This window comes from Brachionichthys hirsutus, unplaced genomic scaffold, assembly GCF_040956055.1.
Source record: "Brachionichthys hirsutus isolate HB-005 unplaced genomic scaffold, CSIRO-AGI_Bhir_v1 contig_1051, whole genome shotgun sequence".
In the NCBI taxonomy this organism is placed as follows: domain Eukaryota; kingdom Metazoa; phylum Chordata; class Actinopteri; order Lophiiformes; family Brachionichthyidae; genus Brachionichthys; species Brachionichthys hirsutus.
The window spans coordinates 101,133-122,735 of record NW_027180370.1 but is presented as its reverse complement, the minus strand read 5'-3'; the positions used below and the strand labels follow the sequence as shown (position 1 = coordinate 122,735).

General features: G+C 39.8%; 1 protein-coding gene across 1 annotated transcript in view; it reads left to right on the top strand.

Annotated features, from left to right (window-relative positions):
* The window catches only part of LOC137914152 (neuronal growth regulator 1-like), a 101,744-nt gene that overhangs the window by 24,384 nt on the left and 55,757 nt on the right, over positions 1 to 21,603 (top strand). The window contains exon 2 of the mRNA XM_068757758.1: positions 11,201 to 11,439. Coding sequence (XP_068613859.1) covers positions 11,201 to 11,439 — 239 coding nt within the window. The remainder of the gene's footprint in view (positions 1 to 11,200; positions 11,440 to 21,603) is intronic.

Genomic DNA, 21,603 nt, shown 5'->3' with positions numbered 1-21,603 from the left:
GTGTAGAGCGGAATGAAGGTGAGCAGGAGTAAGACAGAGTACATGTGTGTAAATGAGAAGGTCCCAGGCGGAACAGTGAGGTTACAAGGAATAGACGTAAAGAAGGTAGAGGACTTCAGGTACCTCGGGTCAACAGTGCAGAGTGATAGAGAGAATGTGGAAAGGAAGAGAAGAATCGTGTGCAGGCAGGCTTGAACGGGTGGAGGAAAGTATCAGGTGTGCTCTGTGATAGGAGAGTGTCAGCAAAGATGAAAGGAAAGGTCTACAAAACAGTGGTGAGGCCAGCCATGATGGACGGCTCAGAGACAGTGGCTCTGAGGAAAAGGCAGGATGCAGAGCTAGAATTTGAGGAGATGAAGATGCTGAGGCTGTCCTTGGGAGTGACCAGGTTGGATAGGATTAGAAATGAGACAATACAAGGGACAGTGAAGGGTAGACGTTTTGGAGATGATGTCAGAGCAGACGTCAATGGTTTGGACATGTCCAGAGGAGAGACAGGGACTATATCGGTAGAAGGATGCTGAGGATGGAACTGCCAGGGAACCGGGCTAGAGCTCGACCCAGGAGAAGATACATGGACGTAGTGAGAGAGGACATGAGTGGCTGGTTTTGGGGAGAACGATGCAAAGGAAAGGGTGAAGTGGAAAAGGATGATTTGCTGTGGCGACCCCTCATGGGTCAAGCCGAAAAAACAGTAGTAGTACTATTAGTAGCAGTAGTTTACTAGCTTTTATGATTTAGTATTAATATTGAGACAAAATATTTCCTATGTAAATGGTAACATGCCACAGTGATAATGGTGGGAACTTCACGCTGCTCTCTTGTGCATTAAATAATGTACACCTGGATGCAGGATTCGTGTGTTTGTCCATTAATCAATTGACAGGAAATGAATTCAGGTTTAATCTTGGGATTTGACAACTGGCTTTAGAGAATACATAATTATCTTATTTAGAATTTACTTACATTTTATATGCCAACGATCAATGAATTAAGTGAGAAAATAATCAACAGCTTAATTAAGAAGGAAAATATCTGATAAATGGAATTAAATATGGATGGCTATTTTCCTCTAGAGACAAAATGCATGCAGTTTTTTTGCATACTGTTTTCTGTCTATACATTATAGCATATAGAAAATCAAATGAACTCTAATTAACAGACTCCCAGGGCCCGGGTAATATTTTAATACTCTGATCTTCATGTGTGCTTGTCAGGGTTACGTCAACCACCCACAGCTTCCCACAGTTTGATTTCTTGGTCTTTAATACGCTGCAGAAATTCAGTTATCTCCCTAATTTATATTCTTATCTTCTTCGTAGCTCTTTCCATTTAGCTTCCCTCCTTTTTTTACATAAGGGGTAAATTACACAGACATGTATCTATGGAAAATGTCTAACGACAGCCAGTCATTACTAGCTTCTCGCTGTTTATTTGCAAACCATGACACAAAGTCAGTTGTCAGTCCGCGTTTAAGCTGGAACTGCAGGACGGTGGTGTAGTTTGTAGTGTTGAGCCATCCGTTTTGAAGGACAGAGTTGGTGTTCTCTGCATCCGCAAGTACTGACAGATACCTAAAGTCAAAAGAGCAGTGCACCTCGTGGTTTTTCTACTGTCAGCCACCAGGAATTTGTGAGACGATGTTAAAAGCAATCCTGTTAATAACAGTAACAAAAGTAACTACTTCCATTTCCTGAAAACATGCCTTCCTTTATTTTCTAGTCAGCAAGAGGAAACAAAACAAAAAAAGCTTTATAATTTCCCTTCTGAAATTAAATATGTTCGGTACGATGAAGCGTATTGTGTTGTCATAGAAGGCAAATGGCACAATCTTTGGAGTGCAGGAAGCCCAGAGCAAACTAAAATAGATGACGTCATTTCCATTCCGTTTCGTGAAAGAAAGGTACAGTCATTCATCCTCTGAAGTGCTCGTCACAGTGAGTCTCAGCTATCAGAGGTTCTTATCAGAAATGCTTACCTGTAAATCTTTGCAGGCTGGTTGTTTCTGGTTTATGATTGCATCCGTTTAAAAATATTAATCCTGTGACTCCTGTGATTAATCCTGTAATTCTAAATATGGTTATCTAAAGTAGTATTGGTTGTGTCTCCTGTTGATGACATTGAGCGCTGATGGTGTTGTCATAGAAGTTTAACAGTTGTAGTGAATAAGATCATCTTTTTTGTTGCTGGATTTTGATATTTAACAGCATCTGCGTGTGCGGTGGCTCAGTTTTGACGGGAATGTATTACACAAAGCTCATTCACACATTCATAAGCATCAATTGTCTGTGGAAAAGTGCTGGTCCAACATGCCTCAGCAGAGGCATCCTTTATTCACTCAGGATTCATCCAACGCTCAGCTTTTATTCAACCGCTAATTTTCTAAGGCCCATTCATTTAGATTCACTTAGAAGTCAAGTTTATTCAGTCAATGTCAGTTCATGAAAAAAAAAAAAAGAATCAATCATGTGAACTAATCCAGAGATGACTCATGTTGAAAGATTTTCTGTACACAAATTAGTTCTGATGTTGGCTTGTGCTCCAAAATGAGACAAACGGCAGGTGAAATCTTGCGAGGGACAGAAGAAGGGAATGTGGACAAACTTATTTCAGTATTGTTATGAAGACAATCATCAAAGGCGACTTTCTCATAGGTGCGTCTTGCTGATGGCCTTCACCCGGCAGCTCTTATGCGTTTCAACCAAAGCTATGCGAGCATGAGCAGCTTCATTTCTACGCAGTGGCCTGGAAGAGGGCATCTGTGCCTTAAGGGGACCCAAAGCTCAGGGGAACAAGTTGATGTTGCACTGGGATTGTTTCCATAATTGTTTTGGCAACAACAAAGATTTTTTTATGAAGTCAGAGGTCAGACGATTTCTTGCTGCTCCCCCGAGTCCCTGGCTCTGCCTCTGTATGTTGAAATTTATACTGACATGAATAAAATGAGAATAAATCAACATGCTGGAGTTGTCATCGCTGTGAGACGGTTTTAGACAGTTCTTTCTGTATGTACTGTTAGGTGTTGATTTCAACATTGGGTCTGCGTGGATTATAGCTGGAAGGTTTCAGATGTGTCCCAGTAGCCACAGTCAACAGGATTATTTTAGGGATTAAGAGCCTGGTGCTCTGTATCTTGGCTGAACGGCACTACAGCACATCCTTATTCTCTTGTTCTTTGCAACAACTCAACACCGCAACCAGAACCAACCCCCCAGTGAGCAGACTCAAATACGTGGCCGTACTATATGCAGGGACACGGAGACAATACCACACACACACACACACAGGTGCAGCAGTGCACATTGGAAAAGGGGTAGATGAAGGTAAACACAACCTGATCCCAAAAATACTGGGACACAGTAAAATGTCAATACAAACAAAATTAAATAATTGTATTGTTCAAGCAGGGCTGTCGCAGAGCAAGTTGTGTTTGGCAGCATCAGCGGTGCTTTCACAGACCTGTATGCAAGTCACACATGCCATGACACTAAGACCAACGTTTTGATGCCGTGTCACCCGAGGTAAAAATCACCAGCATTCAGCGGTTGTTTTTGTTCTCACCCGTTTCATACAGAGATTCAACCTTGATCTTTTGAGGACATTATGGACTGAAGATCTTAAGACGTTTTTGCTACTGCATGCTGAGACACATGCATTTTCACAAAGTGGTGAACCTCTCTGTGGTTGCTGTAAGGCTTTCCATATTACTTTACTGACTCATTGACATAAAATAATGATCTTTACAATCAAATATCATGGTATTGATCGGTTTCATCCTCTGAATAACTGGTTTGTCTTCCATCACAGTAAACAGATTATATTTGGCCTTCTGACCGTTGACAGACGAATCCATGCCTTGAAAAAAATGCTTTGGGCATCCTTCACTATTTTTGACTGTTTACAGGCTACATGCAGAGGAACGAAGAAAACAATTGACAAAGTAATCTGTAATAAAAACGATTTGTCTATTGCTCTGACAAATGTACAGTCACGCCCCCCCCCCCCCTATCATTTCTGCTCACTTTGATGTGATGTGACTGAAATCAGAAGTAACTCAGCAATCTAAAAAGAAAGCTTGACAGCAGAAGGACTTTGACTTTTCACACACCAGTCACTCATAGCCTCCTTTCAATAGTGCTTCGACATCCAGTCAGTCAGTGTGAAATGTGTTTTCTCATTCGAGGATTTATTGGACAGTTGAGCTCTGTTGAGGGCAGCGAGTCGTAAAGGTTGTAGAGCGCACCATGGAGGTACAGCCGTCACAGCATATCTCTCTTTGCGCGCGGAATGGCTAAAATGGAATGAATCATTATCCGCTGATTGTGCGATCAAAGATTTCTTTGCTGAATCACACACTTACTTTTCACTCTTGAAATTGCTTATTTTCTTCAAGCTGATTAAGTGGGTGCTGCTATAAACATGAGGACAAAAGCTTTGCTTTGAGCAGATGTTTCAATGGAATATCAAGCACCACTAATTTTCCGATTTAAGTTTATGCTAGACTGGAGAATGAAATATCCAAGGTGGTCCTCTCAGTGTTTGAAGCACGATTTGCACTGTGGTGATGTGCTTTTTTTTGATAGAGTGTTTTTGTCTTAACTCTTACAGATTTGATCTGATCACTGACAGATTATCAGGTCTGACGTCTAGCATTGTTTCCAATCATTAAGTCTGAGCAGCAGGGATTTGCAATATGGAATAGTTTGGCAAAAAATGTGCCAACAGAAGGAAAGACATAACAAGCGCTAATACTAAGTGCGTCACAAAAGAGCAAAAGTGAATTATTCACTCAATTCATAACCGTTGTTAAGGTTTAGTTTTTATACAGGATCCAAACACAGGAGATGTGATATTGTAAAAGACTGGAGGGGATAGACAAAGCATTTCAGGTCATCCCAGGCAGAGGCTGTGCAGGTTTGAATGAGTTATGGGCCCAGAGCATCCTGAGGCAGAGCCTGGCCAGTCAGAGCGGCTGGGCTGATCGGAGCACGTGGGTGGAGAAGGCTGGCAGACTGGCGTTCACTGAGCTGCAGCACACGAGAAATGAATGAGTCATAGGAATTAAATAAACATTGGAATATCTTAATTGAGCCTGAGCGTAGCTACAACCACTGGAGACTGCAGTGTGATCTGGTGATGAGTGGAGGTCGAGACCCCGGTTAAATATTGCAGATCCTGATTATAGACGGGAGTCAGGTGTGAAGCCACCAGGATGAGGCACGCCCTGACACACACGCACACACACAAACCAGGAAAAGGAGAGCACAGAAGTCATTACAACTCATTATAACCCACATTTCACAGTTTTTCAACACTTCACTGCGTATTGATGCGATACATTAGAACAGGGGTGGGCAAACTTTTTGACTCGCGGGCCACAATGGGTTCTAAATTTTGTGTGAACTAATATAAATGGCATGTAAGAGTCATTACATGAAAGGATTTGGCCTTTTACAGGTAGCATTACAGGGAGAAAATGGAATTTCGTTGTGTTTGTGGTGTAAAACATATAATGACAATAAAAAGCTAATCTTAAAAAGGTAAAATGAATAGAATTTGGACAAGTTTGGCGGGCCGGATTAGAAAGCCCAAGGGGCCGCACATGGCCCCCGGGCCGTAGTTTGCCCATGCCTGCATTAGAACATTTCAAAGTTTAAAATATTCACAAAGGCTACCATCCTCATAATTATACTTAAAATCATTCATACCTTTGATGCAATCAAAGTTTAGGTTTAATGCAATTTCCAGAAATGCTCAGGTTTTAGAATGGGTGGCATCATGATTATTGTGGGAAAGAGCTGCAAAACTCTGAAGATCTTATTGAGAAATTGATGTAATTGTGATTGTATTCCATAATGTTTACAAAGAAACTTAAGAAAATATTTGCTGGTTGTACTCTTGCTATGGAAGCTTGTATGGAATCGAAGAATTGTGTGCCTGATACACTGATTTAAACGTGTGAGCTGACAATGAGAGACACTTCAAATTGTGGCTGTCAGATTGCTTAAACATAAAACATTCCAGTGAAGCAGAAGTGAGGTAAATAACAATAATGAGACATTCAAGATGACCCGCCCTTCTAATGTAAGAGCGTTACAGCACTGTTTATAATGCTGATTCAACAATACAGGAGAAATCAAGTGACCTGCAGCGGTTCAATGAAGCTTGTAGTCATTACTAGGAAGCGTCTTTTCAGCTCCCTTTTTATTTTATTTTTGTCAACCCATGTGCCCCACATTTAAGTCCAAGACTTAACCCAATATTAGTAGTGAAACATTCATTATGTCATCCAAACAAAAAGCTGAAAAAATATTGAATCACTCCAGAATATGCACTTTAAAAAGGACCGCATCCTTTGCAATCACATGGTCGGTATACTGCAGGAGGTAGGAGGGTGTTCTTGTGGCGGTTGGACTATAAACCATCTCAGTGCCAAAATCCAAAATTAGATGAAATGTTTTAGGTGAAAGCAAGAAGTTAGATTTTCTAACTCACTGTAATGTTCTTGTATGTTGCTACGCTCATGCACGTTACACGGGGCTGCTCATAGTTTTATGCCAAGCCTCTCTGAGGATAGCCTGCATTTTTGTCATCAGAGTACACAAATCAGTCACCATTAAAGCGTGACTTCCTTTACTTTTGCGTGGAGCTGAGCACAGCTGATTGAGATGAGCCAATTAGTGTAGCGTTAGACACACATGACCACACACATACACACACAGCTGTGTCTGAATTTGGGAGGTGCGTTCGATAATGTGGCCCTTTACAGTCTTAGACACATACATATATGGTGCTGTTATAATTGTTATTTGTGTGTGGGTGGATTGTGGGGTTCCGGCCATTTGCATACACATGGTTAATGTACAGCAGGTTTGATTAACATTAAATATCAAGCTATTTTAGGGTGGAGTGTAAATTAAACCCGCAAGAGGAAACGTCACGGAATGCTTGTATGTTCAAAATTAATTGTGCTGCTATAGTCTATAGACCAGTAAGCTGCCAGATCTGACATATTTTAAGCTATCTGAACAATTTTGAATGTGTACATTGTAGATAATAGTATTGATTTTAGTGCTCTGACTGTATTACAGCCCTGTCGTAATCATATTCTTTTTTGAAAGCACAAACGGCTCAGAACTTGTAAGTTCATAAGAGTAATTATGAAAAACCTAGCCGAAATAGCAGCTTTTTTTCAGAAGCACCTTTGGTACTTTTAGATAAAAGTGATTCTCTTTAGCATACTGAAATGTAAATGTTCCTTACTGGCACATTTTAACAAATTAAATGCCTTCGGTATAAAGCAATGCATCTCTCATGTGATCACAAGTAATACTATTTATATTTACATATATATTTGTAAAGGGTGGCACAGTGGGTAATGCTGTTGCCTCAAAGCAAGAAGGTTCAGGGTTCAATTCTTTTCTGTTTGGAGTTTCCAAGGTCTCCCTATTTTTCCCTCAAATGTCAAAAAAATCAGTAATCACATTCCTACATTTCTAATAATTTATATTATATAGGTGGAGATATAGTGCTGACATTGTGCAGTATCTTTGGTAACTTGAATCAGGACAAACAGAGGGATTAATGATCTTGCATGGCATCTGCTTGGCTTAAAGTTGAGCATTTCTCTGTGGGTGTTACATAAGTATTACATAACAAGAAGTTTCAGACAGTATGACCCATATAGAAGCCTTTTTTTATGCCAAATGCAGAAATAATTCTGCTGAATTTGAAATTATTTTCCGTGAAACATGTTCACCGTTACACGTTCACAGTTGAGAAACCTAGAAAACAGTTTTATAAAGCAAAAAAAAAAACAATCTGGGTCAGAACGACGCCCCAGTGGTAAGCCTGGCATTCGATCAAAGAACTTGAATGGGGTTGTCTGAACAGATTGCAATCTGTTTCTTTTATTAACTGCCATATTTTAATTAATGGTTTGTCATCTTTTTTTTACAATCTTTGGGAGGTGCTTTAATACCAGCTTATCGCTTCCCTTTTTTCACACTGAGCATAATTACAGGATTTGAATCAAACTTTGTTATTTGTCAGCCAAAACACGGAAAAAAAACGCTCTGATTTGTCTGCAGTCAATTGCAGAAGCAGGGATAAATAAAGGTATTAATTAGTGCATGTTTCAGGTGTCAAAGCTGCAAAGTGGGTGCACTGAGGTCTGTGGAATAATTACCGTAGCTTTGTATACTCCACAGGAAGTCTGCATCCTGGTGTGCTTTTTGAGAAGAGGCCTGATGAAAGCAAAGCCCACCTTAGGTGTTATTATTTCTGTATAGCTATGCCTGGTCGAGGGCATGAACAAAGGGAATGTGACAGAAGAAGGACCTAGTTGCTTACATGGCTTTATCGTAACTTCCAAATAATACTTGGCAAAACAACCAACTAAGAGATCCGAGGATAGATCCCTGTTTTCTTCATGCTATGTAATAAAACGCCTGGTGTTTAAAATCAGCAGATCTGTGTCTGTCTAAATCAGACTTTGAAGTACTTTTGATAACTCGAATATTTCTTATCCATCCATTGCCTTGTAGATAACGACCTCAATTATCTCATCTACAGCCGCTTTTTCCACTTTGTTGGTCCCAGGAGTTGCTGACTCATACACTGCGGACAATTTGGAGTAATCAATTCACCATGTTTTTTGGAAGTAGAAGGAAACCAGAGAACCCGGAGAAAACCCACGCGGACACGGGGAGAACATACAAGCTCCTCACAGAAAGGATTTGAAACCCAGTACCTTCTTGCTGGGAGGAAGCAGCACTATCCACTGTGCCACAATGCTGCCCATTATAAAAAATAAATGCATTTGAAAATATTGGATATCCTATATGCTTCTAATTACTTTCATGTAATGAAGTATGGCGACCTTAACAATTTTTAAAGCCTGAGCAGTGATGGTTAGCCGAACAGGTCCATATAACATCAACCTGTGGATAGAAAGAAGTCAGCAGCAGATGAGACCAGCTCATATATCATCTGACAGCCCCAGTCAATGATAGCAGCAAGCTAAGGCACGAGCATGGCTGACAGGTGGGTGGAATGAGAAATAAGGCCCAAGTGTACACCAGTGTCAGAGAGAAGTTGTTTAACAAATAATTTATATACTTGTTTAGACGTACAAAATCACATCAAACTCTGTGGCAAATGGTGCAATGATGAGGAGTAACAGAGGCAATCAAGTTTGGCTCTTTAGCTGTTGTCAACACGCCATGCAGACGGCCAGAATCAGCACTGAAGCCACCGAGGAAATCAGTTTGGCACTAACCACGAAGCTCTTTACTCTACGCCAAGAATGTGTCTGTCAGGAAAGGAGGTGTGGGACAAAGGCCTGGTCCAGGCTGGGTTCCCTTTAGAGAGGGTGCTGCCCAAGAGGCATTAGAACAAACAAGTGTTGAGCGATGGAGAGTGAATAGTAATAAAAACTACAAAAGCAATCTTTGGAGAACCCATAGATCTGTAAGTTTGTTCTCTAACTGACCACCTGAGCTGGAGCGTTCCTGGCCCTAAGGTAAGATTTACTGGAGGAAGCTCAAGGGTAGTTTAACTCCTTTCCTGTTTCACTTTAAAAGCATTGCACATGTTAGGAAATTATTATTTTTATATAAGAGTAGATTGATGGCCTTAAAATAATGCACATTTAGCTCCCAGAATTTTAAATCTTCTAATTCTATTACTTGTACGAAGATATTGAAATGACCAAAAGAAAGATAATTTAAAGTGTACTATCTGACTGTGAGAGAAACGGCTTTAGCTCATCGTGGCTTGTTACCTTAGTGACTAATAATTTTACACTGCCGGGTGCCAGTTTATGGCTTGAAATTTAATGCAACATGTTTTTTGAATCCAACGGCCACTAGATTTGAAAGATTTTGATGGGCTTTCATAATGACATCCTTGAATAACAAGGCAACCATAAATCATGTTTTCTCCAGTGTAGCTGCTATTGATTTCTCTGTTTTCACACCCACAATTGCCCTTTCAAAATCAAAATGTTCTTTCAACATCATGGGTTTAAAAGGTCACCATTTAAAACATGCAGTCTTTTAAAACAGACCAGAAGTTGCTGTCACCTTGAGTGCATCAATTTCAACATGCTTGTTGGTGTTGTTTTCATGATGCTTACATTAACTGCTAACTCCAATAGTATCTCACTCTAGATGAAGCGTAGAATAGCTGAAGTAAATTTCACCAGGATCTCTACTTACTCTGTTGCTGTCCCCCTGAACAGGAACGACCTGGGAACTCATCATATGTCTGGTATTAGTGTTACATACTTGTCTTGGATATCAAACCATTTGAACTTAAACTCAATGCTGTGATGAAAAAATAAAAATAATAAAACAGATCCATGTTTTAATTATTGTGATAAGATTGTAGTGGTAATTGTCACCCTACAACCTGCATCTAACAACACACTACCTGAATAGTATCAACTGGTTTTGTCTGCAATCATCAGAGATTCACTAATAATTTTCTCGCTTATTTGTTGCGAGTAACTTTTCACTTTAAATCATTTCCCTTCTCTCGCTAGAGTCATTATTCATTGCAAGACAATTTAGCTGCCCTGCTTGTCACTTTGCAGATAAATGAAAGGCAAATCCGGTTTGGTGCCATTGAAACGCAAGTATGATAGCGACTCCAAGTCGCTGGTTTTTAAATGGCTAGTTCTGAACATGCCAGTTCAGAACTAGCCATTGGATTGACCCGTGATATTTAAATTGTAGATTAAAATAATACAATACAAAATGTCATTGTTGATTCATTAACAGAGCAACAATTTGCACTGTTACTAATGGTTCTGGCTAATATTGGCAAATAGAGTTTGATATCTGCCACAGCAGACTGAGTCACCCTCACTGGCTTACTTTCTGGAAACATGTCTCTGGTCTGTGTTCTTGCTTCAAATATTCCATATAAGGCAGTGGAGATGCAGTTTATATGAGATACATGAAATGTAAGACAGTGATTGATTGTATTCATTTATTTGGAGAACTTGTAAACACAATCTTTCACTGACAGCTAACATTGCTGGAGAGGGAAAGATTCATTAGTAAGTGAAATTAAGGATACGCCTGTCATGGCTAAAGTGGTATTAAATCGTCAAGCTGACTGTAACGTCTATTTTACTCGCTTCTTTTCAGACCGTGCACATTTTCTCAGATGCAAGTTTTCTTTCTTCTTGTAGGTGCTACCTGTTGGATGGGATCTCTAAAGGTGCCTGGCTGAACCGCTCAAGCATCATATTTGCAGGAAATGACAAGTGGTCTGGCGACCCACGTGTGTCCATCGTGTCCAGCGTTGGAGACAAACACGAATACAGCCTTCAGATACAGAAAGTGGACATAACTGACGACGGCCAGTACACATGCTCAATTCAGAGCGAGCGCAACCCACGGCCAAAGCTCCTCAACCTTATTGTAAAAGGTGCGTACAGGTCTTGTATTTGTGTGTGTGTGTGTGTCTATAAGTGTTTATGTGTAACTGCTTAATAATTAGCAGCAATCAATAGCAATGGAGTTCCTGATAGATTTCAGTTTTCTGTTCTCTGATGTTTTGTGTTTACTTTCTTTGTGTTTTCATGTTTGATTTTAGAGCGCTGCTGTTTTTTTTATCTAACAGCCACAGTGTTGCACATTACAAAGACCATTTAGCCAACATGATTTCCGCAGTGACTCCAAATATGTTTGCTGTCCACGCACTCAATGGTCACAGGTGTATCTGGCGGCATCTGTGCCTTAAAAATGTATGCTATTCTCTTTTACTCAGGAGTGGAAGGGAATGAAATAGAACAAAAAACATAATTTCAGCAGAGATAAATTGACAGTGTAAGGCACAGCCTGGAGGCTGTGGTGCAAAAGATAGAAGTGTGTCAGTTCAAATGACTTGGGGCAGACTCTGTACATAGCTTTAATCAATCCTCTGTGGGGGGGGTGGGGGTCACTGCAGGAAACAAAATGATATGTGATTGTTAGGTTTCTCAAATCTTGCATAGGATGTCACTGGATTTTATATCAGGTGTTAAAGTTGACAATGTCTACCTTTAACAAAATAAAATTACCATTGAACCCTGTAGAGACTGTCCAAATTGGGTTTTATATTGAGGATATCAGTGTTTAACATGGTCGGTAGGTATTGTTGGGTTTTAGGGGACATTTTAGATAGACTGCTCCAGACACATAGATGTAATTGGAAACTTTGTCCAATTCCTACATGGTGAAATTATATTTGTGACTGAGTTTGAATACTGATTCTTCAACACTGTGGATTAGGAAAACAGCTCTACCGAAATTCCATCTTCCGAGTGCCATGTGCTCTGTCTTTAATAAACTAATGCAAGCTCTCAGCTATGTTTAGATCTAAATATAAATATGAGTATAATGTTTGACAAAACAATTTTTTTCCCCCTTATGTTTTGGTTTCCATTGTTTACTACACCATATGTTGTGATAGTCTGCATTTACTGGTAAGCATTCACTGGAATGTTATAGTAGGCATACAGTATTTTTCTTTTTTAAGTGGTTGGGATTAATTTCAAAAATAACATATTGTTGGAATGTGCAAACCTTCACACAGGCAGCGTAGTATTAATGGAACAGTTAAGGGTCAGACACGCTGTTTTTGTTTGAATGCAAGCTGTGAGAAATGGGAACGTGTAAGCAGTTATCCAGCTGGTGTAGCCATTATGAGTGTATGTAGTATATTTCAGGGGTGTGATCATATGTGCGATGTGTTTAATTTGCTCAAAACCATAAATGCGTGTATTGCTTCTTACATTCTGACCTGGTAAAATAAGTCCAGCTGTTATTGAGAGAATAAACATAATGCCATTTTGCTGTTCTACATTTTCTAAGATGCATACTATCCTATCAGTATCCATCTTATTGCACTGTATATAAACCTGAGCGGTGTCGTGGCTGGTTGCCTGTGACCCACATCAAGGTCTCAGAATTACACTTCTCTCCACTTTGAACACATCATTTATTAAAACCCTGGATGCATACTGCCTTACATGATGTCTGTTTGTGACGACGCAAGCCGTCTACAGGACTGAAATATAAATGCATTGCGATTGCTAACTCGTCAGACACCACAGTGCTTTGCAGGCACAGTCCCGATCCTGAACGGTCCACCGTTTAACAAACCTTCTTTTGCATTTCTTCTTTTTTTCCCCTTGTTTATTGTGAATGGTCAAGAGCAACTGTGTTAGAAAACAATCATTAACTGAAATAGATTGATTCATTCAGTGCTGGCCCCCATGCTGACTTTAATCAGTGGATCGGTTGTGGACCAGTTAGAACCGCTTCTGAACTAATTAGGATATGTCAAAATGTTCCTGTTATTCTCCATGCACCGGTACTCCCTACACTAAAATGTTGTGCCGTTCACACTTACATCCATCTAAGTTTGTACATTTTTTTGGGTCACTTTCTGTTGCTGATAGATGGCTGATCCAGATGACCTGGATGACTGAGAACCTACGCATCATTGTAACTTCTAATAAATAGCTTTCAGCTGGCACCGAGCAGGGCTTCTGCAGCTCAGTCACTTTGCCTCTGCTTTCGAGGCATTTTGTGGAGACATTATGCTGTTATTCACGTGGTGAACTGCGTTCAGCTGCTTAACATGCAGTCATGATGCTGCAGGATCATCATGATTTTGTAGATGTTGACTTCCTGCACAACATTTTGTAGCTGGAATCATATCAGTGTTGTTTTGGGTCATGGCAGCATCACCCCATTGACCATATGGTCACAATCAAACCAAAGCTAATGTGCCAGCTGTTGGCTGTATAATATGTTTTGTGATGCCCAGCCTTCCTGATAGGTATGTTCTCGGAGCCATAATGTTGAACCGGCTTAACACGCTAATTAGTAGATTGTTTTTGTCAGCAGGAGTGTCTTGATGCGAGTGGAGAAAATCGTTGGCGATGCTTGTAAACAAAAACAGAGAGTATTTTACATTGCAGCTGAGTTGGTAATAATAAGTAATAGTGATTAAGGCCCACGGATCCCTGAATCCGACACACTTTAAAACAGGTTTCTGTGCAAAAGTAAAGCAAAGTAGTGTTATGTAATGTTAGTAATGCAGTTGGTATGAGCGCTCTTAACCTCCTTAACTGATTGCTTTTATTTAACGTTGAATGTCTCCTTATTTTTGACACATTATGAGTTCTATTAAACTTTTAAATTACAGCAATCAGATCATTTTTCAATTAGGCTATTTTGCACGAGTGGTGCTCTCTGCGGCTCTCCGCTCTTTGTTTTCCCTGTTTTGGATGCATTGTGAATCAGATGGAGTTTTTTAAAGTAGAGAGATAAAGTATTCAGGTCAAGCAGGGCTGTGTGATTTTTGTTCTTGTCACATTGGCTGCTGTTACTGCAATTTTATTTTATTGGATTTTTTAGCTTGTTTGTTTTTGTTTTGTTTGTCTGCTGGCTTTTCATGGTTGTAAATAGAACTTTTTGCCCTAATTGCACCTACACAGCCTCCCTCTCCTCAAATAGCGCAATCTGCAGAGACACAGAAGCGAATCAACAGGGAAATAATGGGACAGAGAGAGAGAGAGAGAGAAAGAAAAAGAGAGAGAAAGAGAGAAAGAAAAAGAGAAAGAGAGAGAGAGCCTCCTCATGCTGATTGTTGGTGATCATTGTGCTATAACGCTCTCGTGAATAAATGCAAGTAAATAATTCTGTTTGCTAGCATTATATTTTTACCTCTGTTGAGATGGAGGTCATGTGCGTCCATCCGTTAGCAAGACAATTCAAAATGTTCTGGACAGATATTGATGAAATTTTCAGGAAACATTATAACATGCACCTATGGTTCATTCATTGTGCTCCAGACATGTCCATTAACTCTTTCACTCCCCTTGCCAGAACAGACCCTATCTGTGCTCCAATTCATTCCTGAATAGGACTCTGACTTTTACCCAAACATAAAAATATGACCAAAAAAAGTGATTTGATCACTATTGTAAGGTGATTACATAATACATTACAACATACAAGTTCACAAATGAATTTATTGAGTAGCAACCATTAAAAGTATAGAAACATGTATGACTTGTTAAATGTATTAGGACAGCATCAGGTGCATCTGCTCATAGTGAGTCATGAGGCAGCGGTTGAGTCAGAGCTGTGTTCGGTATCTGTGAGCTGCTGGCAGATCAAAATGACTCCAGCTGATAGGTGCCTGCAGTCGTGTCTCTAACAGGCTGCTCGAGGTAATTAAAATGTGGTTCATTGACATCGTTGTGAAATTTCGAAATTCTATTCATGGCCACGGTGTTTGTGTGTGCCTGTGTGTGTGTGTGGTGGGGGGTGCACGCACTGTTACGGCATCTCCGCAACTTTACACCATATTGTGCTCTTTTTTATTTACTTTGTAAAAACTCTGTGTTGTGAATAATTACCTGTCACTGTGCGATACTTGTGTACACATGCTTAAGCCCACTCAAGGGTAACAGAAGGGATTTCATTACCGATGAGATGCAGCAGGGGAGCAGCTCTGTCATGTTGCAGAAACTTCTCAGAGCATACTTTCTTTCATCTGCTGAAATGAAAGGCAAGACTTGCTAAGGGAAAATAAACAGCCACTTTAATCCGGGGTTTTCAGTCCAGGCATGCAACATTTATTAATGCTGCAACATGAATGCTACAGTTGAAGTAAAAGGGATTTCATGGTTTTTGATTTTTGGCACTTTTGCTGTTGCTAGACAGTGCACAGTGAGGAGTAACACAGAAAATGGGAGCAAGAAGGGATTACTGAATATTTATGGGAGTGTGCTGTGGGTCTCAACTCATTTTAGGTGCATGTTAGGATGTCAGGGTCCTTGACCAGCTGATCTTGCAAACAAATCCTATGTTTATCTTAAATATCTATGCCATTCAGGCTGCCTTATATTGGGTTTTGTCTATCCATTTACCAGTACACATCTTGCCAGTATGATAACATTGGTTTTATTTAGGGAAGGCCAGCATTAAAACCATAATGAAGATGGAAATATGAACAGCATTTTGTTCCATATATTCATGATCAGGATTTTTAAGGTTCTAATCTGGGGAATCCACTGAAGTTTTTATAACACAGGAAATTGTCTAGGTTGTTGTTGTTTTTTTTATGAAAAATTAAAACCCATGGGAGTTTCTTCTTACATGAACGTTTACCACAGCTTTACAGCAACAGGAGTCTCTAGTTACCGGCACGCTCTAACTCGTAAATCACATGTCTCTGCAGCAGGGATTAGAGGCTAGAAATGGCTGTGACTCCATACTCATCTCGGGAGAATCATTTAATCGCTGTGTGACATTTAGCCCTCTTCTACTGTTGTGCATCACCTCAAAAAATTAGACATTGTGGGATTTAAGATATTATGGGACTGGCATTAAACCTCTGAGTCACGTCAACAAAAAGCTGCAGCCTTCGCTTGTGTCACAGTGTAAAGAAAATGTTAAGCTCCCTATGTTGATTGTGACTAAATAATATAATACACTAGGAACACTGTAAGTGAGTTATACCAGCAGGTACAAAGAAACCATCTTAATTGTGTACAATCATGCAAAGACAGAATGCCACTGATATTTTATCTCACTGCATAACTCCAGATTTTTAAGTGCCTAAATGTGTCCCTCACATAATCCCAGTTAAAAGTCATCAGGGTCTTTTGAATGACTGAGGGGGTCCAGGTACATTTGGCACAGGTAATTGCTGAGCGGTTAAACCCTTCCTTTGAGACTTGACTTAGCAAGATTAAACTGAATGGGTTTTGCCCCGGGGCTGGATGCATCCTAGTGAGCAAGACTGCAATATCAGTGACATCACTCTCAACCTTAACAACCATGACCAGAACTCTTAGTTCCCATCAGCCCAGCTGATTTAATATTCTAATAGATGCCCAGTCTTTGCCTGCATATCCTAATCTCCAGCATGCATGTGCTGACCTATTTACAGTCTATCCTGACCATATCAGATGTAGGATACAGAGGAATGAGAGATCGGTATCATGCCCAACCCACCCTTCCGCACATCACATGATCGTCCTTCTCCGCAGCCACAATTCTTTTCCTTCCTCTGTTAATTAAGATTGTAGATGTGATACTGTATTATATATGCACAGCACCTCTCATCTAAAAATAGCTTGTCACAGTGCGCGGGGGGAAAGGGGCACGCTTCCCTTCACTGGTAACCGGCATCGGTAATGCGTTTTCAGCTTTCAGCAGAGAAAGCACATAACTGAACTCAAAAATGCATTCAGAGGAATATTGCTGACAAATTGCCATTTGAATCCATTTTTGCAATTACAAAGTGCCTGTTCCCAGCATGGTACTAATAATACTGCAGAAATGAAATGCACAAAGTAGATGTGATGCAGTTTATCTTAAAAAGAAACTCATGTTAGTCTTCCTGCGATGCTTCAGTGATGATGATCACTGTGATGTAGTACTTCAAAGGGTTAACATTTTCAAATACGCATAATCATGTTTGTAATGAAAATACTTTGGTCATTAATATGGATTTGAGTAGATCTACAAAGAAAACCCGTTGCCCACACTTATCAAGCGAGTCGGCACCGGAGGAATGGCTACAATATTTAATTTACTTTCACCGATACACTCCATGAATTTAATCATATTTTATCTAATATTAAGGAACAGAGATTATGATGTTGAGCTTTCCCTCTTTTGGGTATTTCACATCCTTAAAGCAATAGCTCGTCACAATTGTATGTGAGCTAAGAGTTTTGAGGAGGATATAAATTGGTGTTACAGTCCTCCGCTGGAGTATCAAGTACCAAGAGTCGCAGGGGAATAATAATGCATTAAAATAACATGACTGCCATTGATATTAAATATAATGTGTACAGAGAATGAGTGCATCTGAAGGAACGGATTTGCCTTCATGGCTCCTGAGACTTAGCTAGAGACTAATCATTGTAATTTCTGTGTGTGTGTGTTATTGTGGGGATGTTTTTTTAATCCCTATTTTAGTCGCTATGCATTAATGCCCTCTTTTATGTGTTTGTAAGCACCTTCCTTCCTCATTATAAGTGTGCATCTTCATTCACATGTGTGTGGGGATTGTGTGTTTGTGCATGAATGTGAGACCTCATCATGGAAATAGCTGATATTAGCCATGTTAATTACAATGAGTGAGGCCAAAGGTCAGCCACTCACGTCTCTCTACAGAGCAGGAACAGCTACAACATGTGTGGAAAGAAGCTTTCGCATTGTCATCTTCACATTTTTATCTATGCAATGCCACTGCTGCACATTTGCTCTATCAAATTTTGTTTAGCCACCTCAGTTTAATCTGTCGCAATTTTCATAATTTCATATTCATCCATTATGGAAAGCTTGATTCTCTGTGTGTGACAATTCTGGACCCACTTTACTCAGCAACTAGCGGAGTGATGTGTTTGTGCTCTCTGTACTTTGAAATGCTTGTTTACAATTGTAAGTCAAAATGAGCTTCAGATTACAGAAATGAGGTAGTTCCAAGGCAGAACATGTAGACTTAGTCCCTGAAAATTTCCTTGGACGCTGTCCCACTTAAATTATCATTTCCTTTTTCCACATATTCTCTACATCCTGTCTTTTTGGATGACATTGGTTTAATTAGCTGCATAAAAGCATCTCTATTGTCACTCACTGTTTCTGACAGGACATAAGTATTTGGTGAGACACGGCTTGCCATAGTTGCACAAGTAAACACGCACAGATGTCTAATTACAAGATATAAAATAATTTGTTGGGCTGTAAAACATTGCCAGTGGAATAAAGAAATGGAAGGCAACTTTCAGGTCAGCCATTTTGTTGATGTCATTCCAGAATCATTGTTAATAGTAGTTTCTAAAATAATGGTTGAACTTGGCCCCTGTTTACACACTATTAGCCTACTGTAAGGCCTTTAAAAAAATAGTCCCTATTTGAATCTTATTTAATCTGTTTTTATTTATTAACCATAAACATATTTGGCAGACATGGATAAACTGTGACTTGACTGGTTTGTGGAGGCCATGAAAAAGTAGTTCAAGTTTCAACAGGTGAAACAGCAGCCAATGAGCTTAACTTTCACTTGAAATGGTGGAAGGAGATCAGCTTTATCCATGTGAGTAATCAAACGTGGAGTTCAGTATTAAAGTCAATGCCAAACATTAACCACACCCCACCTTCTTTGGCTAAATTTCAATAGATGCTAATTTTCTCTGTGGTGAGATCGAGGTCACCACCATACATGACTGCATCAAATTCCATAAACATTGTTCGATAATAAGATATATAGAAACACATTTTGAAGCTCCATTGACTTCAATGTTACTGAAAATTTCAAAGTGATCCGGAATACAGGATCTCTTCTGTATCATCACCAAAATCTAATCAACTGTTCCCGGGAGGATCCCCAAAATTTCCTGAAAATGTCATCAAAATCTGTCGAGAACCGTTTGAGTTATCTTGTTAAAAGTCAAGCAAACAAACAGAAAGACAAACCAACGCAAGCGAAATCATAACCTCCTTGGAGGAGGTAATTTATAAGGAAAAGTAGCCCTGATATTGCTTCAGTCAAATGTGTTTTTTTTATTACTCTACAAATATTAATTGCCCACACAAAAGTATTCATCCTGCTAGACTTTGTAATGTCTTTATAATAGTTGAACGAATAACATGTGCATGTGCAACACTTTGGAAGCTTTTTTTTTTCATTCTTTAATCCAATCCTTTTATTTGTATATCAACTTTGGCTCAACTGTGGACACACAGATTTTTTTGGAAACAACATTTTTGCATTTTCCCTCCAACAGTGGTGTTAGTTCCTGACTTCTTTGACACTAAATAGATGGTTTACAGAGATGTAAATGAAACAGAGACCAAAGTTATCTCACTTCTCCTCCAGGCATGGTTTAATATACAATACACCTTTCAACAGTGGGGTTAGCTGTGAAACAGATTTGTCGTGGTTGAAGTTTTGGCAGGCATTTCGGAGATACACTGGCCTTAATTGGGCAGATAAATATCACAGGCTACTCTTCCTGGCCCTACAGCACTACTGCATGCATCACACGGAATGTAGACTGACCACCAGCACCAGTGGGGTGCTGTCGAGCTTTCTCTTCCCTGAAACTCACCTCATTCCCAAAGCGCAATTAAGGGGAAGAGGGAGATTTCCTCCAACACTGTGCGTTGCTGTTTTTCAACTGTGGAAAGCACCAGTTGCAAAAGCCCTCCTGCATTGTTTGAGAATCCAGTTGTCATCTTTATGCTATCTCATATTTTTAGTCTTGAACTCGCATTAACAAAGACATAAAAAACAAGCAAAGTGAAAAACAGGCACGTTTAAAGGGAATTAGTGAAGTCACTGATGTTCTGTATCACTCATAATTTGAACATTCAGCAATCTACATCAACACTATTTAAGAAGTAGCAAGAATTGACGTGTTTTCTGCAAAGTGGAAGCTCAGGGTTTTTAATGATGAGTAACTTATTGAAGAGTCATGAATTTGGCCCTTAGAAAACCCTTAGTGGGCACAAATGTCCCTGTTATTACAGGGAAATGTCCTCCATGTTGTTCAGTCCAAATCTTCGTCTGCCAGCCCACAGGGCGGATTTGTGAAGCATTCAATAGTGGGTGCCATCAGAGGATGTGGCAGTAGACACACAACACAACTAATGCTGCATGCACACACCTTTATTGTTTGTGGGTGCACACACACACACAGGCACATTCTGAGAATTACTAATCCTCTTCAGCACTTCAGCCTTGAATTATTTGGCAGCCAGTGCTATTTATCATGGAATTAATATGACTCGGCAATGAGAGACATAAATCAAGAGAGGGAGGAAGGGAAAGCTTGAGGACAGTGTGTGTAGACCCTGATTCCACCAAACTTCATCATTCACAAAATCATCCTCAAAATGCTTCTTGTCTACGAGGTGATCTACGTTACTTACACATGTTTTAGGCGAGAGCGTGGATGAAGACGGCATCACACATGTATGCCACGCAATAGAATCTATCAATGTTACTGCTGCAAAAATGAAATATATATTTGAGGGCACAAATGAAGAATAGCATGTTATTATTTATTATTAATTCATTCATGTTCTTGTCCGCAATATAAACAGGAAATATTGGATGTAATTAATGTAAAAGAGAGAACATGATTTACTTTCTTCTTCTTAAGAGTTTGGACTACCATTAAATTTATTGACAGTGGTACTACAAGCCATATTTAATACATAGCAAACTGATAGCGAATAGCCATTAAAGACCAAATCCAATCTCCCACCTTCCTTAAGATGCAGTATTTGTCTGCTAGCTGCCAGCAAATCGCTCTACATTAATCATGACCTGGATTTCAAAGTGTGACCTCTGACCTTTAGCATGGAATCAGGGCAAGTGACAGATGGAGGGTGTGCTTGGCATCCTCACACCAGTCTCCAGTTCACACATGCACATCCACTCACATTCTCTTTCTCACGCACGTACACACACATACACACACACACACACACACAGAGTTGTTTATCATATGCTGAAGCTGAAACATACTGATTGGTGTGAATAAATTAGAAGCAATTTCAATAAGCAGTT